Source organism: Pungitius pungitius, chromosome 4 (genome assembly GCF_949316345.1).
Source record: "Pungitius pungitius chromosome 4, fPunPun2.1, whole genome shotgun sequence".
NCBI classification, from domain to species: domain Eukaryota; kingdom Metazoa; phylum Chordata; class Actinopteri; order Perciformes; family Gasterosteidae; genus Pungitius; species Pungitius pungitius.
The window spans coordinates 13,071,467-13,099,258 of NC_084903.1; the positions used below are offsets into that span (position 1 = coordinate 13,071,467).

Genomic DNA, 27,792 nt, shown 5'->3' on the forward strand with positions numbered 1-27,792 from the left:
GGGTAACATTCTTTTAAATTTACGCATTTATTCTGAGACTAGGAGGATACACAGCCATATGAATATTGTCATTCGAGTTAAATCAAAGAATTTTATTCACCTATATTTCTTCTGCATAAAAGTGTAGTGCATAATTATGTATAAGCTTACCACGTATTGGTACCCTCACCATTCAGCTTCTGCACAATTTATGCAATGCTGTTTTTTGTTGGAATCCACACATTTTGAAGACCCCAAAAAGATGCATGACACCACTTTAATAACTTCAAACCTACCATGTTAGTTTTGTCTGCGCTGACAGCGACCCGTTATCATTTGGACAGATTTTCAAGACAGACGTCAAGTTTTCACACAATCGCCCATCAAACCTCCCCCACCTTTCTCTCTCAAACATCATGCAACAACCTCTCACTGGTGGAACTCAATAACTTCCCACACAAACACTCACACAAGCACACATGTACAGACAGATAAAATCAATGGCTACCTTCCTCCACATCAGGATGTACTTTACCGTTGCTGTCCAATGGAGGAGTCAACCCACTCACAGGATATTCAATTGCAAGCATGTACAAATTCATCATCTCTCTATCTCACTCATGTCAACTGCATTTACACATAAACCTTTGGGAAAGCTTTGTGTGCACACCCACACATGTAGAAGCAAAACACACAGACACAAACATCCTCTCTTGTCACATGAAAACAGCCACACAAAAATACTCCAAAGGCGAGCTTGATTTATGAATGAACTGAGAGGTTAATAAAATGACACAGAGTGCACTTGCTTCTTTTTCCTGAGATGTGCATTAGATTAAAAACAAACTTTTGATTGGATGATTGGTTGATTGGATAAACCATCTCAATGGTTGTGAATTGATTGTGTACTCTAATTGTTCAGATAATTCTTAAAAACACCAAATGTTTAGGGATATAAATAAATGGATCTGTTATCAGCCTCTAGAAAAAAAGTAGGTTCACTTTGGTGATTTATACAACAAGTATTGTTCTAAAAAGGCTATTTATCAAGGATCATAGAATTGAAATACTTTGATGTTAAGGTTTAAAATTGGCTTTAAAAAAATACAAGCCACTAGACCTGTTTGATTGTCTGGCATTATGCATTTGGGAATATAAAAAATCAGGGTCTCTGTGGCTGGTAACAGTGTGCTGTTTAATGGACTTGCGGTCAGAGAGAAGAATACCTCTGAAACAATTGGTTACCTGAGCGGGAAATGTCAGAGACAATCTTTCCTGCCCTTTTCTTTGCCCTTACATCATGCAGTTTTCATGCAGGTTTTTTTTAAGAGAGAAGATGGCAGCTACCACTCAGCAGTGCAGACAAAAACACTTAAAGCTGTTTATGGAGCAGGAGGTGTTTGCAATCCTGACAATGATGGCGTGTGATCGGGAAAATTGGACCATGATTGGTTGTAAGGTGTCAGGCTACCTCGGCTGTACAGAACGTACATCTTCTGTGACACCTTAACTGTGATGAATTGTTGACTGACTCATTGTTATTGTGAGTGATGAAACCAGCCAAGGGGGGCTGCTCTGCAAACATGAAGCTTAATGGAAGGGATGACTTCCGCTGGACTACAAATGTAAACATGTACAAAATAGCAAAAATCTATGTAAAAACATTAAATGAGTGTGTTGTTTTACAAGATAAGTTTTACTACAATGTTTCTAAATGAATAAGATGTGTGTGACAAGTGTCATTTGCTGTAGAACACTCTGCACTCACATCGCACCTTTATTTAATTAATCAGACAGCCCTACTGGACGCAACAAAAGCCTGCAGGACTTGAACTGTCTTGCTAATTATATCTAACAGAGACACAGACAAAGCTTTCTGGCCGGCTTCTACATATTGAGTGAGGATAGCCCGATACCCATCACATGCATTAATAGCATGTTGCCGAAACAGAAGAAGTGATTTTGTGCCTAAGCAATACATTTAAGGATACGCTTCGGACCTTAATACATTGGTCACATAGATGTTGTTCAACTTATTGCCTGCTTGATTTGGATAACTCTGACTTCTGAAATCTCATCAAATTAACTTGAACCTTTACACAAAACTGTGGAATTTTCTCTCGCAGAGTCACACAAAGAAGAAGAAGAAGAAGAAGAAGAAGAAGAATTGCATGGACCAATCCAACATATATGAACTTAAGGCAAGTGAATTTGTATTAAGAGGTACTTAAAATAATCCAATCTACTATCTGTTCCTTTCTGCCGCTCCATATGAGAAGGTATACTCAAGTTTTTACAAACATGTCTCATGTGTCAATTATTTCTAGAGAAAAAAAAAACAGCGAGAGATCTAACAAATAACTCAATTTGACATATTGCAACGCAAGTTGAAGAAATGGGAAATGGGAGTTGTTGTGCACCCTGTTGCGGTGGATGCTTGGAGTCGCCTGTTAGGTCCTTTTAACGGTAAAAGGAGCCATCAAACGGCTCACGGGCGCCGTTACCAGCCCAGCCCTGATTGCACCAGGTGTGCCTCTGATGCTCGGGGTGAAAGCCTTACGAGCAGCTTGCAGCGCTGCTCCTGAACGTGACCCCAAAGCTCGGCTCCGCGCGCACCGTGACCGCCTTCCAGCCGGCTCTGTGATCGGTTCGCACCTCGCGTGCTTTCGCGTGTAGCCAAGGTCGCGACCATGCACCTGTGAGGAAACATGTACGCGACTCTTGACAACGTCTCGACTCCAGCCGACTCCACCCTGTCAGGTGTCGACCCGCAGAGACTGCGGGAGCTGGCTCACCGCTCCGTCAAAGTAAGCGTTATTATCGTTTTGGGCGTGATGATCACTTTGGGGAATATCGCGGTTCTCCTGGTTATTACTTCCTCCGTGGCTGGTTGGTCAAGAAACTCTCGGTACTTTCTCCTCTCTCTCACTGCTGCAGACTCTGCGTTTGGACTGCTGGTCATGCCCTTGAATCTGTGGGTGAGTCTGCTAAAGGACTACACCGAAGGGCCAGATGCGCTTTGTCACGTCGTGGCCTTCTGCAATGCCACCGTGTACTCCACCTGCATGTACACCCTGGCCACGATCAGCCTGGAGAGATACATCGCGGTGTTTTACCCGCTGCAATATTCCTCTCTGATGACGAGGAAAAGGACACTGCTCCTGATCGCCTTCGCCTGGTGCTTCCCTCCCTGCCTACTGTCGCCCATATCGTTCCCAGGTGGCATTATTGAGGTTCATTTTTCCACCGCGTCCCTGGTCTGCAACCCGTCCTACTCCACGAACGTCGGATACTCCCTCGGCCTCACGTGCTTTATATTTTTCCCCTGCTCCATCGTCATGACGTACGCTAACCTGAGAGTGTGGTGCGCGGCGAAGAGACAGCGGCTGAAACTGCGCAAATACGACTGCGCGCGTCGCAAGAGGCACAACGTGGCATCCAGAGTGCTCGTGCCCGTGATGGCAGCCTACTACGCCTGTTGGACGCCCTGCATGGCGGCTATGATCTACAATGGTAAGCGATACATGCAGGATTGCAGGGTGTGAGGAATGTGGAAACTTGGTACAAGAAAATATGACTTAACTGAGACACTCACTCACTCACTCACACACCTGAGACATTCATGCCATCTCACTAGTGTGCGTGAGAGCATCTCTCTCGTGCTCTCATGTTTAGTGAGATGGCTCACGCTTAGTTCTTAGTGAGAATATCTCGCTTGGCTCTAGTCTGTGCATTTAGTCAAAATGAAGACAAATGTGTCCACAATCATCTGAGGACGTCATATGCTCTAGAATAGTACCTATTTAGTGTATGTCTAGACTAGACGACCTTCACTGTCTTGAAAATACCTGAAATTGCGCTTGCAACCCAATTTATATTTATATATAAGATCTACCCAATTAAGCAAACATGTAATGGCTATTTCCCCTCAGCACATGTCTCTATCGATTTCCGCGGCGACTGTGCTGATAAAAGTAGCAGTCAAAATTATTTAGCCAATTATGGACATGGATTTACTGACCGTTTTATGACTCAGGCTTTTTAAAAAACTTGTTCTCATTCACTCCAACACCATTCTGTCTTGGAATAATTGACGGAAAGAGGAGTCACAGAATATTTTTAGAAGTAAAGACCTTTTCCATGGAGGGCTGTAATTCATCTGATATGGATGAAAATCTCTGCAAAATGAAGCTGACCGTCTTAACTTAAACTTCAAAGGGCCTCTATGTAAAGGGGTTGCTTCTACTGCACCAGAGATACCAGTTTATTTGGTACTTTAAATCTGGACTACGATGGCTTCATAATGTTGCTGTCGAAAAGTAGATAGTGGTATGAAAAAGTTTGGGCACCCCTGATCATTTTCAAGATTTGATGTTAAACAATCTTTGTTTTCAGGTCATTTGACGTTGTTTTGAGGCTCCCATGTTGCCAGTCTTCAGAGAAGATGCAAAGAGGAGAACAACATGCAACTGGCCCCCTTAAATACCCTTTCTCATGATTGGTTTCACCTGTGTATCTAGGTCAAGGGTCAATGAGCTTAACCAATCAAATATTGTGTTCAAATAATTAGTGCTAAAGGTATTCAAATATAACAACAAGGGTGCCCACATTTATGCACCTGCCTACTTTTGTTTAAGTAATTATTGCACACTTTCTGTTAATCCTATAAACTTCATGTCACTTCTTAAATATCACTGTTTGTCTGCTATATGATATATTTAATTGAAATTGCTGTTCCGAACAACCAATGATACATAAAGGAAAATCTTAAATGATCAGGGCTGCCCAAACTTTTTCACACCACTGTATATCCAGATGGACTGCATTTGATTAATTTGACACTAGTTTGATAAAATGTCAACACAGGGTCAGCGACTGTTCTCAGTCAAGATGCCGTCTTGTACGAATGGTTTGGTTGCTCCGAATACTCTCTTTACTTGAATCTGTCATGTTTTCTGCCCCACAGCAGTCTCGGGTAGCCGCGCACCAGAGTGGATCGAGTTTGTGGTGGTTTGGCTGCCAACATCCAATGGTTTCCTCAACTGCATCTTCTACTTCTGGGTAAACCGAAGTTTCCGCAGGAAATTCCACCTCGTCCTCCACAGGCTGGCTCTGGCCATCTGCCCCAAACTGGCCGACACGCTTGAATCCTGCAGCCCTCTTAAGACACAGTTTGTGTCAGGAATTCTGGATAATAACAACAGTGTCCATGACCGTTCTTCAAGTGTCTCCTCCACCTGCACCCTGTTGAGTTTGGCTTAGGATGTCTGCACCAGAAGAGCTCCACTGGCACGGTAAGAAACACTGTTAGTGACCTCTGTGCTGTTTGTACTGCTGGGCAGGTCAACTGAGGTCACACCATTGTCCTATAAGGAGCTCAGGGTAAGATGCGGGTTACATGGGTTACAATGCATACAGGGTTGCACTAAGGAATGCAATCATGGCAAGCACTTAATCACCACTGCATTTGAGTATTGTGTACTTTTCTTTTCTTTTTTTGTTGCTAAATGTATTGTTCAGTTGAGGAGAACATATAGGCTCAATTTATAACTTATTTGGATTTTTTTTGTTTTACCCATGCATGGCATATTTCTAAGATGTGATTCACTGTCAGACACGGCATCTTAAAACACCTTTTAGTTGTTTTATAGTTATCAGCCTTCTCTGTGCCACAGAAATGCCTAATGTTATTTTTGTAAATGGCTATAGAACCAATCTTGTCCTAGTCAGCTGTTGTGTATTTAGACTTGTTGCTTACGTAAACACATTCGGCTCAGACCTTTGAGTTTGGTAAATTTGATCATCACAAGAAATTTTGACTCCTAATCAAAATGTGTGAACAATATGCGATTACAAGCGCTTTGAAGGATGAACGGCATCAAAATCTCCTTCTGTTTGAACCGTGCGTCAAAGATCTAAGACTTATAACAGCTAAAGGAAGTTAACCTTCAAGTCCCGGCATTTCAGTGTGTATAAAAGGAGAAAACTAATTATGCGGCCACACTGAAGAAAGGTCACCACATATGTGCTGGAAAGAGATAACTTGGGTAACTTCTGAGGCTGCGATTGTTTATTTTGAGATCTTAAGTCCAGCAGCATCCTCTCAGCGTCTTACAACCACAGTATGGAATCAACTTGGCAATGCCAATGACATGTTTTTCACTAAATGGAGTTAACACTCGTATAGATTCATTTGAAATCAGGAGTATTTCCTAAAACATTCATAGAAACAGATTTTCAGGTACATTTTATACAACTTATTTTAGCCTAAGGGTGTCCCCATCGTTCATGTTTGTGCATATACTAATGTGTTAAGCATCAGAAGGACTGTATCTAAATAATGCAAAAATATTACCTATGTTAATAATGACTTTTGTATGTATACATTTTGTTATGTTTCTAAATTTCTAATTTTATAAAGAATGAACAAAAAACAATTGATAATGTAATGGTTTTTAGATGACCATTGAAATAAAGCATTATGCCTTTGAAGTGTCTTTGCTTAGTTTGAGTTCAGTATTTAACAATGCGTCATGTATCAAAAAAAAAAAAGACGTTTAAGTTCCTTAATACGTAAGAAGTTACTATATGGTTTGCTAAAGACAAGTGTTTAAACATGCAAGTTTGTTTTTCTCAGGTCACATTTTAAAGCTTTTCACTTTACATTATTTGGATTTAAACTGATATTTAAGACGTAGTTTTTCATTAACTCATTAATGTGGTGTGGGCCAGAGCCCCTGGCTCTGCAACGTGACTTGGCAGAAATGTTATATTTTTGTTAGATATTTTTCCCTAGAGTAAATTGATTTTTCACGGGTCTTAATCCTTCAGGAAAAAAAGTGAGTAGGGGATGTTTTTATTGTGAAAGGAGAGCCTTTTAGTGAGCCTTTTAAGCAGTTGTCAAAGCTACAAAGCCCTCTAAGGATTTCCTCTGCAGACCGCAAATCTGACACGCACATTGGTTGTTTGTGCTCCTGCATCTCTGCTAATGACATTTCTGCATGTATGAAGAAAAAAAAAAAAAAGAAATTTAACACACGCATCTCATCTCACATCTCAATTAAAGTAATAAAAGTGTAGGGGATGGACCAAGTCAATCTACTAGTCCTGCAGAATGTTTGTTCCTGCAGCATCCAGCCAAGTGTTTTTCCCCAGCCATTTGAGATATTTGCCGAGCAGGTCTCCAGGGACGCTGGAGTGTTGTGCATTAGCAGCCCCAGGTCTCCTTGAGGATGGCTGCTGATACAAACGACAGGCGATCCAGTCATGTGGAATGATGTGTATCTGAGGACTTCATATGCTCCCAAAAATACAATAGTCTCTCCATGAGAGTTCATAATTATAACTACTGTAACCACCATTAAGATTGAAATATGTATTATAAATGTATATAATGTATAATATAAATGTATTTAGGACACAGAACATTTATTTAGATCAAACAAGTTTCTAAAACATTCCTTACTTTGGCTTACTATACCAAACTGACAGTATTGCAAAAACATTCATGATACCTTTTGTCTTATTGGGGAGAAATTATTTTAAACATTTAAATAGCATAGTCTTTGCAACACAATGTCAGAGTTATAATGTTTCAGTTTTGTTTTACTATTGCATAACGTGTGTGCCCCCATGTGGGACAGCATTGTTTATCAAGTTTACTGCTGTTCCATATTTATGAAAACCTGGAGATAAAAATGTCTGTATTCTGCGATGAATATATTGGATTGTGAGCACAAGTCTTTAGTTATTATAATATACATTTTTCCTGGTATACGATATAACATCTTGAGGTTGTAGTGCCACTCTGTGTTAATATTAAGTACTGCATGGAAAAGAAATCATTAAATGTTTTTTTTGGTGCTTGAAAGATTTGCTCATTCTATGCACTTGAATGAGTATATTTGCATGTTTTTGATTGCAAAAGATGTGTCAATGCATATTCAAGTAGTACATGTAATATTGGATCTTTTTCAGATACACTGAAGTTTAAAAAAATAATTTATGCAATGAGGGTGCATCCAGTTCTTGATATACGTATACTGTGTGATTAAACTAGAATGCAACAATAGGTGTTTTGTGAAGTTTTCTGGTCATGGGCCCTCTGCACTGTGAGGGCTCTTGTGGACTATACAGATGGGAAGGATTTCAGCTAGGTTACATGAAGGCCATTGTTACAATGGTTACATTTACAGGGCATCCAGAAAAGTATTCAGTGCTTCATTTTTCCAACATTTGTTATGTTACAGCCTTATTCCTAAATTGATTAATTTTTTCCTCAATTCTACACACAACACCCCATAATGATGCCCGCCTGGAGTTTTCCAAAAGGAACCTGAAGGACTTTCAGACCCTGAGAAACTAAATTCTCTGGTCTGATGAAACAGAGACTGAATGCCAAGTGTAATGTCTGGAGAAACCAGGCAGTGCTCATCGGGTGGCTAAATACACCTACAGATGAATGCAGCAATGTACTGAGCGGTTTGGACCTCGTGCGGCAGTTCATCTTTCAACAGGACAACAAAGGAGTGGCTTTGGGACCAATCTGTGAATGTCCTTGAGGGGCCGAGCCAGAGCCCTGACTTCAACCAATTGAACGTCTCTGGAGAGATGGGAAATGGCTTTGCACCAACGCTCCAATCCAACCGGGTGGAACTTGAGAGGCAAAGAATGGGAGAAACTGCCCAGAAATAGGTGGGCCAAGCTTGTAGCTTCATACTCAAGAAGACTTGAGGCTGTAATTGCTGCCAAAGGTGCTTCAACAAAGTATTGAGCAAAGGCTGTGACTTATATTTTTATTCGTTTAAAAAAAAAGGGTGTAATACAATGTGGAAAAAGGGAAACACTGGGAATACTTTCCGGATGTCATTTTGGATCATTCAGTCACTGCTCTTTCACACTTTCCACCAAGGTACAGATAAATGCACTGACTTTCTTTTTGCTACTATAGAATTGTTGCCTACAACCATAATAGAACAATCTATATATAACTAATATTCAGCTGTTGCCCAAACTACTGTGTCTGGCCGTATTCCTTTCTCCCAGCATCAACCTGTCATGTCCTACCATGTTGGTAATTCAATAATCTGTATCAGACTTTGCTGCAGTATAGAAGAGGACCACCAGCAATTAACGCATGAGTCTTCTGTCATGAGCAGAGGTTATTGGATGTCTGTCCTCTCTGGCAAGCATACCCATCATAGGTCAGGAAGGTATTTGTCTGACAATTACAAGCAAGAAGGGACATTTTAAAAGGACAGTTAAATTATGAGACATTAAGTGTGATAACGTCTTAAGTAGCACACCATTTACATATCTTTTGAAAGATGAATTTTAATCATAGACCTTTGACAGAGAATGACCATTGAACTGTAAAGAGATGGGAATTATTAAAGCCAGTAAACTAGATCTTTACATCCAAGTTATTTTAGTCACATGCAAAAATAGCAAGTTAGATTCACAAATAGGTGGTAAGTGGACGTCAAAGTGTTGTAGTTGCTGTTTCATTAGTCATGGGAAATGAAAAGTGCTTTGCAAACCTTATCATTGCATATTTAACATTACCAACAACTGAACAGCAACCTAGAAAATTAAAGATGTTGAGTAACTCAAATGATTGAGCATATATATGCTCTGTGGCCTGAAACACACCAGACTTAATAACAATTCAAACCCTCTGATAGCTGCAGGACCACTCGCATTGAGTAAAGATGCATAACAAGGAAACCAAGTTGTGAAGTTATTGATCCAAGGGTTTTTGCACAGCATTGTAACTAGATAATAAAATATTCCTGGCTTACATACATTAATGTATATCAATATACGGTTTAGGCAGTTAAAACACTAATTCCAGATAACAGAACTATAGAAAAATAGGACGCATCAGAACACACACTAAATAAGCACTGATAGCATAACTAACTAAAGAACAGATCTGACACTGCAGTTACATTACATCATTTGAATGCATTAACAAACAATAAATGCAAGCAAGCCATTTTAAATTAGAAATGTGTTGAATAGTGAATGCAATAAACTCCTGATTCATATGGTTCTGTATCATTAACATTTTTACTTCATTCAAATGTTTAGTTGTACTTTAATAAAACAAAAATGCATCAGAAATCCGTACTTAGTGTAAAAAGTAGAATGTAGCATCTCAACTATTACCCTCATCTTTTCACTCTGCATATTGATATCAACCATTTGGCTGTGAGAGATGATTGTGCATGTAAACTAGGCAGGAAAACCTTTTTCTGAGCAGGCCAATGGTTATCAAAGTTATTGACAAAAATGCATTTGAAAATTTAAGTTATGGACAGCATTGTTAACAGGCAGGGACCAAGAAATAAAAAGAAACTGAAGGCTGGCAATTTAATAAAGTCCTCGCCTTTGTTTGGTGCACTCAATGAAGATGGAAAGGAACAAAAAGCACTTCATCAAACAGCTCAGCTCTTTTTCTAGGATGCAGACACTCTCGTTCAGCGTGAGGAAGTTTTTGGTTGGACATTAAGGCCTCCAGATGAAAAGAATGTGATGAAAAAAATGATGTCAGCTCAAGAAGACTTGTGTTCCAACAGGTAGTAGCGATACACGACACCAACGGCAACTGCTGCAATAGCAGATATCAACCATGTGGTCCAGGAGCTGCTGGAAAGAAATTTACAGCTTTATAGCCAGAAAACTTAAAAGCCATAAAAAGATTATATACATTTATGGCCCCATTGCATCTTTTTACCTTCTAACTATCACTGTTGATATAATAATTTAAACCAATACTAACATTTAGCCATTTGTACAAAAATCAACCATTTTAAAAGCGATTCATGGCAGCAGAATAATAAGCAGTAAACAATGAATTTGACACCCAATGTCCATCATGATGACTCACCTAGACTCGGAGTTTGAGAATTGGTCATCCTGTTGGAGAAAAATTTGACACCAGTTAGAGAAACAGTATATTAATTCAACCACAACCCAAGAACTTTGTATTTTTTCCCCATTTTGTTTCAGTGAGTTGTACCTTACCTTTGCCTCCTCCTTTTTTCTGTCATCCTGCAAGGAAATTAATACATTTGTATTATCCTCCAAGGCTTAAAATAAACGTATTCGATATAAAGTCAATGTTACACATGCATATGGATTGCTGCAAAGCATTGAAAAAAAAATAGTGAAATACTATCATGAATTGTGCTGCCACAGTAATTACCTTGATTATTACTAACAAACTAGATGATTTTATGAAATAATTTATACATTCAATGTAAGTGATAAGGGAAAAAATCCTGTTTTCTGTAAAACTACATTAAGTTAAGGAAGAAAGTCAATCTTCAGCAGTCTGAAAAATTAGATTAATATGTGAGAATTTGTTTACCGATTTTTAAAAATCCTTTCAATTGAATATCAACTCTTTCAATATGGTAATACGCATGGTAATAAGCATGTGAACTCCAAATAGTTTCCATGGCACCAACATGTGACACCTTTCTGAAACAAAATGCAGGTTTTTTCCCCCCTCAAAGCAATTAGATGACAGTAAGGAATTCACTTCAGAATTCACAACAGGATGTGGACACCATACAAAAGATGCTACAGCGAGGGAATCTGGTGTTTCAGAGCTAGCAGAGGGCTGGTCTTACCTTGTGAAGCTCCCCTACGCAGTACTGCTGGAGCATCTCTCTGGCATCTGTGGAATGCCCCACATCCTCAAAGCTCTCCGTGGCGTCTGACCCGGCTTGTTCCAGCAGGACCTCCTCACCTCCCGGATGCTGAAATCATAAGGCAGGTTGACTGGAGAGTGTTGAGCTGGTCAAATGACACTCAGCATATCAAACATATTTATATTATACGCCACTACAATAGTTGTGATATACATACAAAAGCCTCAAGTTTAATTGTCCAAACTAAATGAAATGTGAGCAGCTCCAGTATCAAAGTGTTGCTAGTATGATGAATACAAAACATGTAGTTGATAACTTTAAAAAAAAGACGTTAATCTACTCCGCAGGTACATCCATACATAGCGTTACGTAACGATAAGTTAGTCACTCATACGAAAGAAGCGGCGACATTATGAAACTGTTCAACGTCACTGGTTACCTAACGTCAACTTAACTGAAGTCGTTTATGTAATTTACAATAACTGTTGCTAGAACATTTCCCGATAGTTTCAGAAAGAGACACAGGGGGCAGATTTCACTTGATCTAACCTCATGAACCCGACTTAACTCAAAACTTGGACTTTGAATACTGCGGATGACGTTACCTTTTGGGAATTCCAGGAAGTGACGTTAGCCGAAGTGGCTAACGTTAGGCTAGCCGAAGACTTTGCTTATATACACATGACAGAAATAGTGCAAACACAACCGCGGTTAGCAGAACGCTTTTCTTATTGCTTACCTCTTCAAGGAAACTTGTGATGTCGTACACTTTGTCGTGGATGATGAGCCAACTATCACTGCTCATACTATGCGCTCGTATTTCTTCTAATGTATAATATTTGACACATTCTGCCGTTTCGCCGTTCCCCTCTATATTGGTGTTATTAACAGATTCACTAGCAGTGTGAATGGGTTTGTCGATGGTTTCCTCACCCATTCTAACGTTGGTGTAAGTAAGCTTCGGTCACTCGATACCGACGGAGAAGCACGCTAACGTTAGCTTTGGTTTGCAGGTATGCACGAATCGTTAGCTATCGTTAGCTTGCGTTACGTCTAAGATCAGTTTGCACCCTCTTTCAATGAGGTTAGTTTTGCTCAAATAAAGCTCATATTGAGAGCCTAGAGAGGAAATGACATAAAAAACAGAATTAAAACAAATGCAAAATAACGGACTAGAAAACCAACCTAAACCAGCATAGCAGCCTACATGTGAAAGCGACGAATAACCCGTGTGTCGCTTTAACATGAACTGCAAACACATCAACTGACCAATGACGTTGCGTCTTCTGGAGTGCCACCCAATGAAAACGTACCAGTCGATGATCACGAGACTTGGAAAAGCGCAAAGGCTGTCAGCTGTGCGCAAATATTGCGCATACGAGTCTTTTTATGACATAACGTGTCTTTTATATATTTATGTAAGACAGTCTTTGTTTTGGCAAAATTTGGGATTTAATGATTAACATATGATGTAATTTTATTGCGATAATAAAACCTTTTAGACTTTAGACCAACAAACACGTTTGAACAATAATATAACACAATTTATGCAACCCACAATAAAACAGTATAACTGTGAAATGTGATTTAATAGAATTCATTCCTTAAGCATTATACTATTTGTGTTTTTTTTTCTTAATCTCTAACTCGATAATGAATAGTACAACAGAAAATGTGGTTGGTTGTAGGTTTATAGTCCTGGGCAAAACATATATACTTCTGTAATTTTACATTTTGAATAATAGGAATTTTATGTACTGATTTGCCTCCTATGGTGCTCATTGAAAGCATGTGAAGCATAAGTATTTAACTGATAAACATAAATATACTTGGCCAATGGTTCATCACATCCTTTTGTGGAGGCTGGATTTCATCACCTTCTGCTATGGCTTTCAGGGGACTTAAGTCTAGTTGTCTCAGGAAACACTTAAACAAAGAAAAGACAACATTTTCAGGAAACAATAATAACTTTGGTCAGACAAGCCCATCAGGGAAAAACAACGCAAAAACACATTGGATGTATAATACTCAAACCCTGTCCCTGCAAACCAATAGATTTCCTGTATATCTCTATATTGTCTTTTAATGATTTGCGCTCTTTGTTACAATAAAGCACCTTGAACTGACCCACTTGCTCATATGTCTGTTGTGCAGAGGATTATTGGTCAGAATGGCCAAAAAATCCTGGCTTTTGCATTGCAAAAGACTATAGATGCAGTAGGACATTTATCTTGTCCTCACAATTATTATTATTGTTACATAATTTAGCGCACTCTTAAGTTTTAACATTTTCTTTTGTATTTATTGTTCACATTGATTTTTTCCCCCTTAGTTACTTTTGTATTCATTATGTGTTTTAAATAGCTGATTTTCACCCCTCTGTGTCTTTTAACACAACCTGTTTAAAAAAAAGTTTGTCAGTGCAATATAATTGAAGTGGATAGAAGAGAAGTAAATAAATAACCCAGTTGTTACATCTGACCCTGTTCTTGCACCTATTTTAAATGATAGAGATTAAGGGCAAAGGGGACATGCTTCGTTTAGCTTTTAGTAAACGTTGGTGTGGAGGAAATAAGCAGGTTGATAATCTGACGAAACACTACTCAGAATTAAACATGTAGACCTTCAGGTTCAATTTCTGCAAAGCCGAAGCCAACGCATTCAGAACATAGGCAAAATCAGTATAACAGAAGTATTTGTATTATAATTTAAGTAGGTGACATCAATTGAATATACAGGGACAGGTTGGTTCTGGGAACAGAGCGGGCTGGTAGACAAACACATAGTGCTTCATAGTAGAAAATATAATATAAAGAGAAATCACATTGTTCAGTCAAGACAGCGTAACCGTTAACCATCAACTTTCTTGGGAAGAGAGCAGGCAATATATTGTGATATCATTATTATTTAATTAGGGCCTGAGCCAACTGAAAGTCAGGCGAAGCCCTATTTTAACTCTTACTTTTTACTTTTTATTCATTCCTTCATCTATGTTTCCTGCATTATCTCTTGTTTCAAACAACTGGGTTGTATTCAGGGAAAACAGAAGACAAGAGTCAGTTTTAACTAGCCAAACAGGATTAAACAAAGCACTTCTTTGTTGTAAAAAGTATATCATATGAATATGCTGAATGTAAATGTATAGATAAGGCACAACATCTGCTAAAGCAAAAGAAAGGAGCTCTGGCATATTTTGAGGGATATAGGAATGTGAATGAAACGTTTTTTCAACCCCTTCGTATGTTTGGTACATGTCGAGGAATTGACAATAAATCTGACCTGGGGCCACGCGGTGGCGCTAATGCGCGTGCACATCGGTTTGCCAACTGCTATTACGCGCTTGAAAAAAGGGGAAGAAGAATTGTGGGATCGCAATGGCTGCTCTCTTGTCTGTAAACATATGCGTTGTGTTGACAAATCTCGCGGTTTAGATAATTCACAGTGACTGCTTTAGATACTCCCTTGTCTGGAGAAATTACCCGTCCGTCAGCTGAACTGAAATCTTTAACTTGGGGCGAGAGTTTCTGCCTTTTAGACACATAGAAACACGCGGCACATTCCCGCAGTTTGCCGCCCGGCCTTGTCGGGACGGGACCTGATAGCTCGCAGGCTTGCTGATGCTAGCAGCTCTTTGTCAGGTAAGCAATAGTTTCACTTAATTTAGTCTGTTAATTTATCCAGGGAACATATAATCCCCTTATTTACAAATACACGAATGCAATACAGGCGGTGATTCAGCGTAGTTTAGATTTACAGCGCGTTTCTTCTTGCTGAAACGGATCGTTGTTGACTAAGTGACTTCATGTCATTTGTGACGTTGAATTGTGATGCCTCGTTACAGTTGACTAAAAACAAGCCACAGAAGAGCCGACGTTAGACGGCTATGATCATTCTGGCCCTGTTGGTAACTTTCAATACTGCGAGGTAACAAATGGGGAAACTAAAGTGATCTTTGTCGCGATGCGGTGCTTCTGAGTACGATAACATTTTAAAGTAAATGTTGCTAACATTAATGTATGTTAAAGATTAAGATAAAAAATAATAACAGCATATCGTTTTACACCACCATGGTGTCCGGGGTCTGAAAGTGATACAAATGTCGTTTTACAGCCGAAATGATTGGATAACTCATTAAATGTATTCAAACAACATTTATATAACAATCGTTAGCAACTACGATGCTGCAGCGGCTCCACTGTAGCGATCAGCTGCCTGGATTTATCACTTCTGGTCCCACTGTATGAAGAGATCTCTTTGCCTCTAGAATCTTCTATTTTATTATGGCCCTTGTTATTTATTAATATGCACAAAAAGTCAAACCATTCGTTAAAATCAAGTAATTTTGTCTAACAGATGTGGTCATGAACAGTTTAGTAGCCTGATACATTAACACTTTTTGTACACCTCATTATTTCGCCACAGATAATGGATGACGATGTGTCCATGCATAGGCTAGAAGGGACAGATCCAGCGGATCAAATTGGTGGACTGATAGTAAAGAAGAAGAGTGCTGCTGAGGAGCCCCATGTTTTCCGAGCGCCGACGCCTCGCACCTCGCTGCTGGGTTTGGATCTGCTGGCAGCCCAGAAAAGGAAGGAGCGCGAGAGTAAGGAGCAGGCAGAGGCCGATGACAGCAATAGAAAGAAGTCAAAAGTTTCCTCCTACAAGGACTGGGAGGAAGGTAAAAGTGACTCTGGGTCTGATGAAGAAGACGATGATACAACTACGGACGCTAAGAAGGAGAGGTAAGTGTTGCTTTACGCATAATAATGCTATTCAATTAAGTATTCATTCTATTCTTCATGTCTATTCAGATTATCATTATTTGTAATGCATCTAATCCTTTGATCGTTATCATCCTAGACTGTGTTGTCGTTTTTAGTTTGAGGAATTTCTGGAATCCGTTCAAATAAAAAGATTAGCTCACTAAAACAAGTGCAAGGATTAAACAAGGACTGTTAGTCATTGCAAAAAGTCAATGAACGTGCTACGTTGACAGATTTTTTTAAATGTTCATGCATCCCTTAAATGAATTTTTGTTCACATCTTACTTGTTATTTTTCTAACTATATAATAACTAATATGAATTGTTTTATTAAAATTATTCAAGCAGGAAGTATCGTGTGACTGGCTCTGAGACACCCTCGAGTCCTGGAGGGGTCAGCGAAGAGTTCCGACACCGACACCAGCAGAGAGAGAAAGACCGACGTGAGCACGGACTCTACACCTCGTCCAAAGAGGACAACACCAGAGAAAAAGACAGGGACAGGAGCAGAGATAAGGGCAGAGACCGAAGGAGTGAAAGAGGTGATGCTAAAGACCACTCATGTTACATGTAGCATGCTTCTGTATCATGCTAATGTTATACAAGTCAAGAGATCAAGCCTCGAGATCAAGCCTCTCTGTTCCTGTCCGTCAGATGAGCGAGACGGCGGTCGTGGCGGCAGCAGCAGCCGGTCGGAGCGCGGCGAGAGGAGTGAGCGCTCACCGAGGGACGGCTTCTCCGATCGCATCAGCAGGGGGACGAAGAGAGAAGAACCCTCGACGCCACAGCAACGCCCTCGAGGTACTTTGTTTAAGGATTTGGCGTCATTGTGGTTTTTTTTTATGATTGTCGTTTGGCTCAATAGGCTGTCTAAACTTATTTTGTTTACAACGTAGATTCTTTCACACCCTCACGCTCCAACTGGGAGGAGGACGACAGCGGTTATTCCAGTTCACGGCATTCCCAGTGGGAATCTCCGTCCCCTGCCCTGTCCCACAAAGAGCTAGATCGCTCCGAACGAAGCCATCGCTCCGGCCGAGAGAGTGAGAGGAGAGACAGGTAAGAAACTGTAAACTCTCGAATAGAATCCTAATGTGAGCTTCAGGTTATTTGCATTTTAAAACGTTATCACAATATTTGTTTGTGATATTAGCACATTCTTTTTTTTAAAATTTACATTATGACACCCTTTTTATCTACTGTCCCATAGACCTGTAAGAGACTTCTTTAAAACCTCAGTTGCTTCCACTCTTCTTATTTAACTGCTGAGAAGCCGATGCCACGTTGATGTTACACAGCGTCTGTGTGCTGTGTGCTTAGGTCCGTCCGAGGCCGTTACCCTGACGACACACCCCTGCCTACCCCATCATACAAGTACAACGAGTGGGCCAATGACAGAAAGCATTTGGGTTCTACACCTCGTTTATCACAAGGAAAAGGTACTATTCTACAATCAGGCCTTTAAGTGCTTGCATGCTGTATTTAAATGCTGTATGTCCCTTAACATTTCTTTTATGTTTCTCCTTTCCAGGTAGAAAAGAAGATGGCGGGGGAGGACTTATGTTTGATAATGAGGATGAGAAAGACCAGTGGGAGGAGGACCAGAAGGTGAGTGGCACATTTTTTATTTTATTCCTCATAGAAGCTCCAACTGTTTTCTGTGTCTACTTTTTGACACTTCTGAATGTAACGTCTCACGGCTTTGCAGCAAGCTGACAGAGATTGGTACATGATGGATGAAGGCTATGATGAGTTCCACAACCCTTTCACGACCACCTCTGAAGAATATGTGAAGAAGAGGGAGCAGATCCTCCAGAAGCAGACACAAAAAAGAATATCTGCCCATAAGCGGCAGATCAATGAGGTACAAGAGGAGTTCAGACATATCTGAACGGTGTCTCTACAAACAGACATCTACTCTGTATGTTTGGACTATAGTTGTTGGTAACAGGCCGTGTTTCTCGTCTCAGGATAATGAGCGGTGGGAGACCAACCGGATGCTGACCAGTGGTGTGGTGCAGAGGTTGGAGGTGGATGATGACTTTGAGGAGGACAATGCTGCTAAAGTTCATTTGCAGATTCACAACCTGGTTCCTCCCTTTCTGGATGGAAGAATAGTCTTTACTAAGCAGGTAAACAAGGTCTAATCATTTCACAATCAAAGGCCTCAACAATGAGGATCGCACTCTGGCTCGGGTCAAGTAGAATATCACGTCTAGGATGTCAGTTCAGAAAATATTTGGCCCGATCAGGCACAGCACTTATTCAAGACTGAGTTACCGCCAACAAATAATACAATCTGTATGGGGCAAATTAAAAGACGTTAAACCCTGCCTCTGGTCACTGAGTTTGAGGGTGAACTTGACAAATAGTTCTAAAAAAAATAATTACTTTAATTTAGAACTACACTGTTAAGAGTTTGTATTTGATCTAAAGGTTTGTATGTGTGTATTTCTTTTCCTGCTGCAGCCAGAGCCTGTCATCCCTGTGAAAGATGCTACCTCTGACATGGCCATCATTGCTCGTAAAGGCAGCCAGCTCGTCCGTAAACATCGCGAGCAGAAAGAACGCAAAAAGGTTTGCTGGATTTATAGCTAAGACTAATATTATTGCTGATGGCATACACTGAAATTGATTGTCTTTTAGTTAAAACCAGTGGGGACTTTAAAGGATTATGCCGTTGTTGTTTTTGTCTGCATGTAGAAATGTGGAGAAGCACAAAGCAGATATGATCTTCATACCCTGTGTTGATAAATGTCAATGGGGTTTGCTGCTGTGCACCTGTCCAGTTGATAATGCCATCGCTGTCTAACTCCATCACTTCACTAAATAATTTATTCATAATCACATTACCTGGCATTTTATCTGCAATCCACCATCAGTGAGGTGAAACAACAAGTTAACAAACGCAACGCAATGCTCCTTTATCTCTTCCATGTAGAACATGCACAAAAACGCTACGCAATTGAAGTTACTGACTTAAAGCTTAAACCTTGATATTCATATGATATAATTGCAATAATGGATTGTCTTCAGGCACAGCACAAGCACTGGGAATTGGCAGGCACCAAGTTGGGAGACATCATGGGCATCAAAAAGACTGAGGAGGAAGATTCTTCTGGGGGCAAACCGGTGGGAGAGGACGGCAAAGTAGACTACAGGTGACCATGCCGTCCTTTCAAAAATCCAGATGACATTTCACATTTTCTTTTTGATATTTCACCAGCCTAACTAATTGAACTGTAATGCCTCACCTGTTATTTTAATCATTTGCTGATCCCTTTCTCTCTCTCTCGCCTTACAGAACGGAGCAGAAATTTGCAGACCATATGAAAGAAAAGAGTGAAGCCAGCAGTGACTTTGCAAAGAAGAAAACCCTCCTGGAACAGAGACAGTACCTGCCTATTTTTGCTGTCAGACAGCAACTTCTCAACATCATACGGTATTTTTAGAATGTGTTGCGGTTCTCAAATATAGTTTTGTCCTGAAAGAGTCTGTGACGTGTTATTCTCTGACGGTTCCAATGTGTTTACTGGTAATTTGCAGAGACAACAGCATTGTGATTGTTGTGGGGGAAACGGGCAGTGGGAAGACCACACAGCTCACTCAGTACCTGCATGAGGATGGCTACACCAGCTATGGCATGGTGGGTTGTACCCAACCCCGAAGAGTGGCTGCAATGAGCGTGGCCAAGAGAGTCAGTGAGGAGATCGGCACTAACCTCGGAGAGGAGGTGAGACGGCTGCTCAAGCAAACCATAACTACATTTGGCAGATTGTGTGCAGTTTTTTCTCTGATGGTGAAACCCTCGTGAACATCCAATATGGAAGACTTGCTTTTGATACAGCGTTTCAGAAGTAAATCCAAAATGAGAAGCGATTGTTTGCTCATGCTATATTTGCTGTAACATATGAAAGTATAAATCATTGATCAGGTATCCATCCTATCTAGAACATTGGCCATAAACCTATATTCATCTTTCTATTTTCCCTCCTAAATTTTGTTATGACAACATTTTGCTCAGACATTTTACCTCCAAGTCTTTCTTAGGAAACTTAACTTTTGCTTTTAGTTTGTTAATATAAAATAAGTAGTATGACCAATGTGTTTTAAAATGTGGAATTGTTTGAATTCTGTTTAAAGTAGAAACACAGGAGCCAGTTGGTCCTTGTATCCCTTGTCATTGAGGGGCCAGATGCTCTTTACCAACTCAATAGCAAGTCATGTCCTGTGTAATGATGCCATCTAGTGGTCAAAATTGAAATATCATGTATGTTTCTTTGTGGGGCTTGAACTGCAACACTAAAGGGAAACTTTTGAACCGCCTCAAATTAATTATGTAGATTTTTTTGGTAATCCCTACTCGTATAACACTTTCTGTACCTCTTAAATTTGTGCCTGCAGGTGGGCTACGCAATCCGTTTTGAGGACTGCACATCTGAGAAAACCTTAATAAAGTACATGACGGACGGTATCCTGCTCAGGGAGTCATTGAGGGAGTCCGACCTGGACCACTACAGTGCCGTTATCATGGATGAGGCTCATGAACGCTCCCTGAATACTGACGTGTTGTTCGGCCTGCTACGTGAGGTCAGTACAGCCGCCCAGCAAGAGTAACCATGGATTTCTCTTTCAAGATAAACGCAGCTGCATCTGCTGTGTGTCTACGTGATGAATGTGTGATTTTTTTGTGTCTTTTTACTCATTTCAATGGAAATATCCTCTGCTTCCCATCAGGTGGTATCCCGACGTACTGATCTGAAACTCATAGTTACCTCAGCAACTATGGACTCAGATAAGTTTGCTGCATTTTTTGGCAACGTACCGATTTTCCACATCCCAGGAAGAACATTTCCCGTGGACATCTTGTTCAGCAAGGTACGTGTCGTATTCTATTTCATTGTCATTCAGAGACGCTTTCGCTTTGTCCTAAATACATTAAATGGGCATAAAATAGAAATCTCTCATTAGTCTATCACTAATGTGTCATAATTCCAATCACATTATTATGTAAGGTTTCTTTAGTGGTTTGGTTTTGGACTGATTTTTGTGGTTTGTGCTGTGTAGACTCCTCAAGAGGACTACGTGGAGGCAGCAGTGAAGCAGGCCCTGCAGATCCACCTCAGTGGGTTGATCGGAGATATCCTCATCTTCATGCCTGGGCAGGAGGATATCGAGGTGAGGAGCATTGCTGCCTTTATCACGCAAGTAGTAGCGTAACAATTTTGGCGTGGAGGACTGGTCTAAAATTCATTTATAAATGTAATTGTATTAGTTAAAGTAAAAAGTAAAGTAGTAGTTTTTTCCCCATAGAAAGACAAAATTCACAGATTAGATTAAACTTGTAATTCTTTCTCAACGTATATTGATCTTTTTCGTCAGTTGATAAGGAACAGGAGGTTATTCACCACTTTCTGTTCCCAAATCGGAAGTCTGATGTAATTTATTTATTGCCACACATGTTACACATATAGGAATCTGTCTTGGTGAATTGTGCGCTTTAAGAATACAATAGAACAAAATAGAATAAGATGAGAATGAAAAAGCTAATTAAAACAATATAAACCGATAAGTATGATAAACACATGTATGTCACGTACAGGTGACGTCGGATCAGATCGTGGAGCGGTTGGAGGACTTGGATAACGCTCCTGCTCTGGCCGTGCTGCCCATCTACTCCCAGCTGCCATCGGATCTCCAGGCCAAGATCTTTCAGAAGGTTTGTATCTATGCTCTTTACTTCTGTGAGTGATTGTTCTAAACTCAAGTGACAAAACCAAAGCTCATTGCCTTTTCATTCATCCTCTGCTAGGCTCCAGATGGTGTGAGGAAATGCATTGTCGCCACAAACATTGCTGAGACCTCCCTGACTGTGGATGGGATCATGTTTGTCGTGGACGCAGGGTACTGCAAACTTAAGGTGGATAACTTCTTTTGTTTATTTATTTTGTTTTCAAGCTGCAGCTCGACAAGAGTCCCTATGCTCAAGTTTAAACCAATTGGACATCATTGTAATATTTATACTCATTCTTTCTGCCAATAGGTCTTCAACCCTCGCATTGGAATGGATGCTCTACAGGTTTATCCCATCAGCCAGGCTAATGCCAACCAGCGCTCTGGCCGAGCAGGACGTACGGGACCCGGACAGTGTTACAGGTAATTGCCATTGTCTTCTGTTCACAAGCGCATGCAGGCAGCCGCAATAAGTGTATGTTTAAAGTGCCAATCCTCAGATCTCTGATCCCTTTCATAAATACACTACCTGAATTTGATTTTTCTTTGCCTTTCATGGTGTTTCCAGTTTCCCTCCGAGTGCAGCAACCTTTTTGGCATGCAGTTCATGCAGTTTAACTCTGTTTTTGGCGGGGAAATCTTCCACAAAAGACCTCTGCAGAGGTTACAGTTGACCTCCTAACTAGATGGTTCCCTTTTAATAAATTTACGCTTTCTGCATTTTCCTCTTCAACTGACAAACATTTAGTGCTTCATGCTTTTTTACATTCCCACAGACACACAGACCGCAACATATTCATCTCAATCACTTAATTCTCTGTCCCAAACTATCAATTTGTTATTCATGGGTCTGTCTCTGTCCTCCTCCCCATCCAGGCTCTACACTCAGAGCGCCTATAAGAATGAGATGCTGACTACCACCATACCGGAGATCCAGAGGACCAACCTGGCCAACGTAGTCCTGCTCTTGAAGTCTTTAGGTGTTGTGGATTTGCTTCTCTTCCACTTCATGGATCCCCCACCCGAAGACAACATGCTTAACTCCATGTACCAGCTGTGGATTTTGGGAGCTCTGGACAACACAGGTGTGTCATGAACAGGAGGTGGATTGACCAAAGGCTTATTTTTAGCATTTTATTGTGTTATTTATTTAAAAGACATATATATTTATGACACTTTTAATATGCAGAGTATTGTAATATGCTGTAATGTATTTTCTTTGGTGAAAGTTTACATTTAAGCTGAACCTGCAACGCTTCTAGTGGGAAGCCATAGTTGATACAACTGCTCACATGGATGAAAAAGCTTTGCACAGAATCATTCCTAAAAACGTGATGTTTGAATAACGTAATTGAGTTTAGTTTGACTAGAGTGTTCAGAATGGTGTTTTTCTTCTTGAAAGCCAATGGAAAACAATTCTAATTTTATATTCTACAACTTAACTGCCATGATACTTTTTGCGCACTTGACGGAAAAAAAGAGTTTAAAATTGTATTTTACTGAAAAACCCTATCCTCAGCGCTTGTGACAAAGAAGAAGCAGCAGCAAAACTTGGTATTCCTCAAGCTACTTTGTAGTCTGCTCAAGCAACGAGGTATCGTCATGGTTGCTGGTAATGCAAACAAAAGTGCACGGGCAAAACATTTGTGGTTGAAAGCATCCTCAAGTCTATTGATGATATCTGGCTCCTTGAGTTAAGCCTTATTGCCTAAATGAGTACTCGGTTAGTTGTTGCATTCCTCGACCAGTCTTGCATCCATAGGGGGCGAGGAACAGGCCGACAGAGGATGCTGTATTTCGGGGTTGTGTTTCTCCTCAGCGTTGCGTTGAGCTCCCACGTAGTGAAGCCGGCCCCACGCTGGCAGGAACTTGTGCTGCAGTGATTACGCCGACACGGCGAACGGGCCTCGAGGAGGTAGTTGCGAAGTTTAGCCGGTGGAGTAATTGCCTGGTAACTGATCCTGTGTTTGATTTTGACTGGTTGGGTCTCATTTCTGTCTCGTCCTTAGCCAGATTCCAGGGGATTAAGGGATTTTGGGATGAGGAGGGACTTTTGATGATTTCCTGTATGGTGTGTTAACAGCAGATTATCTCTGATTAAGGCTTACCTGCCCCAAACTGGCTGCTCTGCGCCTTTGCTTTTCCTCCTTGTAAGCTCCTTAGACTCTTGTCGTCTAATCATTTAAATCGCAGCTGGCAAAGTTTTTGATCTCGCTCTCCCACTCACCCCCTCAACTGTCAGCAGTTCATCAGTTCATCCTCTCACGGTGATGGACAAATAAGTGTCACATTTTGATGGAAAAGGAGCTTATCGTTCGTTGCTCCTTTTTTTAATTCTTCACATTGCATGCACTTTTCTAATCTCCATGACTAACCTTGTAGGTGTGTTCTATTTCCTCCCCTCAGGTGCATTGACACCGACGGGGCGTCTGATGGTGGAGTTCCCCCTCGACCCCGCCCTTTCCAAGATGCTGATTGTGTCCTGCGACATGAGCTGCAGTGCGGACATCCTTATCATCGTCTCCATGCTCTCTGTGCCAGCCATCTTCTACAGACCCAAGGTACAGCTCATTTGATACGTATGATGTAAAATTCAAACACACGCTGTTCAGTTCAGTGGTCACTTTCTGGTCTTCTGTATGGCACTGGGTCATTAGTCCAGGAAACGCACCGACAATTTACATCTGTCATCTCAAGGGATGCTACTCAGCCAATCAGATATGTGTCCTCCCCGGTATGTATTGTATGGGTTCATTCTTCAAACTGTCAGTTCAAAAGCAGCAGCAGTGGGATGCGCCACTACAGAACACATCAAGTATCTTTTTGAGCAGATGTTGACACACATCCGATTTAAAGGAGCAGAAAAATAAACAATCCAAGAGCAGAGTATGATGACGCCTTTATTCACTTCCAGACAATGTTAAAAGAGAAGAGGAAGTGGTTTCCATAACAAATTTATCTTTCATTAAGATTGGAAGAACATATTTTTTCTAAAATGAAGTTCTTTATTTTAGGTCACATTTTTCAGAAGCTCTCAAATGTATTTTATTACTAAATCATCATAGTAAGACAAAGCTATTCTAGCCAATGGTACATTTTTTAGCAAAAAGGCTGTTATGTTAAGAGCTTGTTTTTAGCTGCATGGCCAAAATATAGTGGGATTCAAGAATGTATACATTTTTAAATGCATAAGTGTATTATTGCAAAACGATCCCAGTGATATCTGCAAAGCTTGATACTATGTGTCTCTGCAGGGCCGCGAGGAGGAGAGTGACCAGGTGAGGGAGAAGTTCTCCGTCCCAGAGAGCGACCACCTCACCTACCTTAATGTCTACATGCAGTGGAAGAACAACAATTACTCCAGCATCTGGTGCAACGACCACTTCATCCACACCAAGGCCATGCGCAAGGTCAGCCCCCCGCTGCCTCACCGGTTACCAACGCCCTCTGGCACCCGGTTTTTAATTGGATTCTAGCACATCCAGTTTAAATTGTACATTCTTGCGTTTAATTTGGTGTTTGAGTATGTATTGCATATGATTTTAGATCCTTAGAGGCATCTGAGGCAATTATTCTCATAGACATTTCCCTTAAAACAGTTGAATACATGTTTTCTTGTCCAGGTGCGTGAGGTGCGCTCCCAGTTAAAGGACATCATGGTGCAGCAGAGGATGAACTTAATTTCCTGCGGGTCCGACTGGGACATCATCAGAAAGTGCATCTGTGCTGCATACTTCCACCAGGCTGCCAAGCTCAAGGTATTTTCTGCACTATGCTCTAGTTTGTGTTACACCTTGGGGCAACTGGTTGTGGCAGATTTATATCTGCGTAATTACAAACTACCAAGTAGTAGTAGTTTGAAATGATGACTGTTTAATCAAAGAAGTCCAACCGACTTATCACTATGGACACACACGCATTGAAACAGAGTTGGATATTCTGCAAATTCATTTTCTTGCTGTCTAAGCCAGGTGGAAAAGCAAGTTGGCTAAAAAGTCCAGTTCTTGCTCTGACCTACAGTGTTCCCACATATGCAAGCAAGCAAACAAACACAGATAAACACTACACACAGGATCCCATTTCCCTATCGACAAACTCAGAGTTACGCATTTAATGTGTCATTAATCCCTGCGTCTGCTCCCAGGGAATCGGTGAATATGTGAACGTGAGGACAGGCATGCCCTGTCACCTCCATCCTACCAGCTCTCTGTTTGGTATGGGCTACACTCCCGACTACATCATCTACCACGAGCTCGTCATGACCACCAAGGTAAAAAAGTCTGCTGCAGGCTCCAGCAAGCATTAAAACAACGAATCGTAGATGTGATGGTTCCTGTGTAACTCGTGCTTCCGTGTTTGTAGGAGTACATGCAATGTGTGACTTCAGTGGATGGGGAGTGGCTAGCAGAACTTGGACCAATGTTTTACAGCATCAAACATGCAGGAAAAAGCAGACAGGTAAGGAAAGACAATTAAGTTCCTTCTCAGCACCTACAAAAGTATGACTCTGTTCTTCTGGTCAGAAAGTGAAGACCACAATCCTGACCTTTATCACTAATCTTTTAGAATGAAGAAATGTTTACTTGGGCCCTCTGGTCACGGCCGGCATGTCTCTGCTGGCTCTTGCATGTTCCAGTCATCCCTGCCTCATCTGTTTGCGTTGCTCTTCCAGGAGAACCGTCGGCGGGCCAAGGAGGAGCTCACCAACATGGAGGAGGAGATGTCCATGGCTGAGGAGCAGCTGCGATCACGCCGAGACGAGCAGGAAAAGAAGACCAACACTGCCATCGTTAAGTAAGTCAGAGACCATCTCTCCTCCTTTTGCCTCCTGGTCCCACATGGGTCCTCATCTAACAATAGTTCCTCCAGGCTCCGCTTTTCCATACACAATCGAAAAAAACAGTGCAACCGCCCCCCCCCCCCTCCCCCCCCCCTCCACCCATTAATTTACCTACTCCCTCACTGCAAATCCATATCTTTACCCCTCCTCTCCCACTCTCTCTGCTCCACCTCGCTCACTTTTCATGATGAGCTTTTATCACCTCTGGTCCCTCCAGACGAGACAAAAAGAAATAATATTGACTCCTGGCTGACCCCCATTACTGCAGCAATTTAAATTGTGCCGTAGCCGAGCAGAAAAGGGAGGGGAACGTTCAATTTCAAATTAGAAGCAAAAAATTAATTTCACACCCTTCCATACGCTTTACAGAAAGAAATAAGGTTATAAAGACGCCTTTAAAAATAACTTTTATTGTTAATTAATCAGCTGGTTTTTCTGTCCGAGTTTGGGTGACCACGTCTGTAACTGCGAATATAGGATTAAAAATGAGATTTATTGGGAGGAAGCTGGATGTGTGATAATGAATGTCGTCTGCTCTCCTTTGTCCTCCGGCCGGCCTCACAAAGGGTCTCCAATGAGTTCCGTGTGACCGAGATGAAATATTTCTTGGGGTACGCCACCGTGTGCCGGCTACGTATGGCCTGACTCCCTGCTGTATAGCTCAGTGGTGTGAATTAGTCAATGACCCGGTTGGTAGTATGTTAAGAGATAGAAGTGCTTCTTTGATTCCTTATGACTTAAAGGACCACACAACACTGTTCAGATTCCCATGTACTTTCATGCTTACCTAGGGATGGGTATTAAACTGTACTGTC

At 41.0% G+C, this 27,792-nt stretch overlaps 4 protein-coding genes across 6 annotated transcripts in view; 3 read left to right on the plus strand and 1 right to left on the minus strand.

Moving 5' to 3' along the window:
• The window catches only part of rpl13 (ribosomal protein L13), a 321,135-nt gene that overhangs the window by 50,809 nt on the left and 242,534 nt on the right, over nt 1–27,792 (plus strand). The gene's annotated exons all lie outside the window — the stretch shown is intronic.
• On the plus strand, nt 2,245–7,011 carry zgc:162592 (uncharacterized protein LOC561993 homolog). Its single transcript, XM_037489296.2, has 2 exons — nt 2,245–3,492; nt 4,946–7,011. The coding sequence occupies exons 1-2, from the start codon at nt 2,688–2,690 to the stop codon at nt 5,239–5,241; spliced, it is 1,101 nt and encodes a 366-aa protein (XP_037345193.1). The 5' UTR covers nt 2,245–2,687; the 3' UTR covers nt 5,242–7,011.
• LOC119229138 (cytochrome b5) lies at nt 8,761–12,880 on the minus strand. 2 transcript variants are annotated; one of them, XM_037489316.2, is made up of 5 exons: nt 12,379–12,880; nt 11,619–11,747; nt 11,008–11,034; nt 10,871–10,899; nt 8,761–10,626 (listed from the first exon to the last, which is right to left on the minus strand). In XM_037489316.2, the coding sequence occupies exons 1-5, from the start codon at nt 12,574–12,576 to the stop codon at nt 10,536–10,538; spliced, it is 474 nt and encodes a 157-aa protein (XP_037345213.1). In that variant the 5' UTR covers nt 12,577–12,880; the 3' UTR covers nt 8,761–10,535. The 2 variants fall into 2 exon arrangements, with proteins under 2 accessions (XP_037345213.1, XP_037345205.1); XM_037489308.2 differs by having other exon boundaries at nt 8,761–10,629.
• Nucleotides 14,974–27,792, plus strand: part of dhx38 (DEAH (Asp-Glu-Ala-His) box polypeptide 38) — a 13,981-nt gene continuing 1,162 nt past the window's right edge. The window contains exons 1-26 of one of the 2 annotated variants that reach the window (XM_037489717.2): nt 14,974–15,277; nt 16,062–16,384; nt 16,750–16,946; nt 17,059–17,205; nt 17,301–17,463; nt 17,725–17,843; nt 17,936–18,012; nt 18,113–18,268; nt 18,375–18,536; nt 18,874–18,981; nt 19,441–19,565; nt 19,709–19,846; nt 19,951–20,137; nt 20,809–20,994; nt 21,142–21,282; nt 21,472–21,582; nt 22,007–22,123; nt 22,217–22,324; nt 22,448–22,560; nt 23,014–23,222; nt 24,544–24,698; nt 25,392–25,547; nt 25,761–25,895; nt 26,282–26,407; nt 26,500–26,595; nt 26,810–26,931. In XM_037489717.2, the coding sequence (XP_037345614.1) occupies nt 15,257–15,277; nt 16,062–16,384; nt 16,750–16,946; nt 17,059–17,205; nt 17,301–17,463; nt 17,725–17,843; nt 17,936–18,012; nt 18,113–18,268; nt 18,375–18,536; nt 18,874–18,981; nt 19,441–19,565; nt 19,709–19,846; nt 19,951–20,137; nt 20,809–20,994; nt 21,142–21,282; nt 21,472–21,582; nt 22,007–22,123; nt 22,217–22,324; nt 22,448–22,560; nt 23,014–23,222; nt 24,544–24,698; nt 25,392–25,547; nt 25,761–25,895; nt 26,282–26,407; nt 26,500–26,595; nt 26,810–26,931 (3,698 nt within the window). In that variant the 5' untranslated portion in view covers nt 14,974–15,256. The remainder of the gene's footprint in view (nt 15,278–16,061; nt 16,385–16,749; nt 16,947–17,058; nt 17,206–17,300; nt 17,464–17,724; nt 17,844–17,935; nt 18,013–18,112; nt 18,269–18,374; nt 18,537–18,873; nt 18,982–19,440; nt 19,566–19,708; nt 19,847–19,950; nt 20,138–20,808; nt 20,995–21,141; nt 21,283–21,471; nt 21,583–22,006; nt 22,124–22,216; nt 22,325–22,447; nt 22,561–23,013; nt 23,223–24,543; nt 24,699–25,391; nt 25,548–25,760; nt 25,896–26,281; nt 26,408–26,499; nt 26,596–26,809; nt 26,932–27,792) is intronic. The other variant, XM_037489725.2, reaches the window with a different exon arrangement.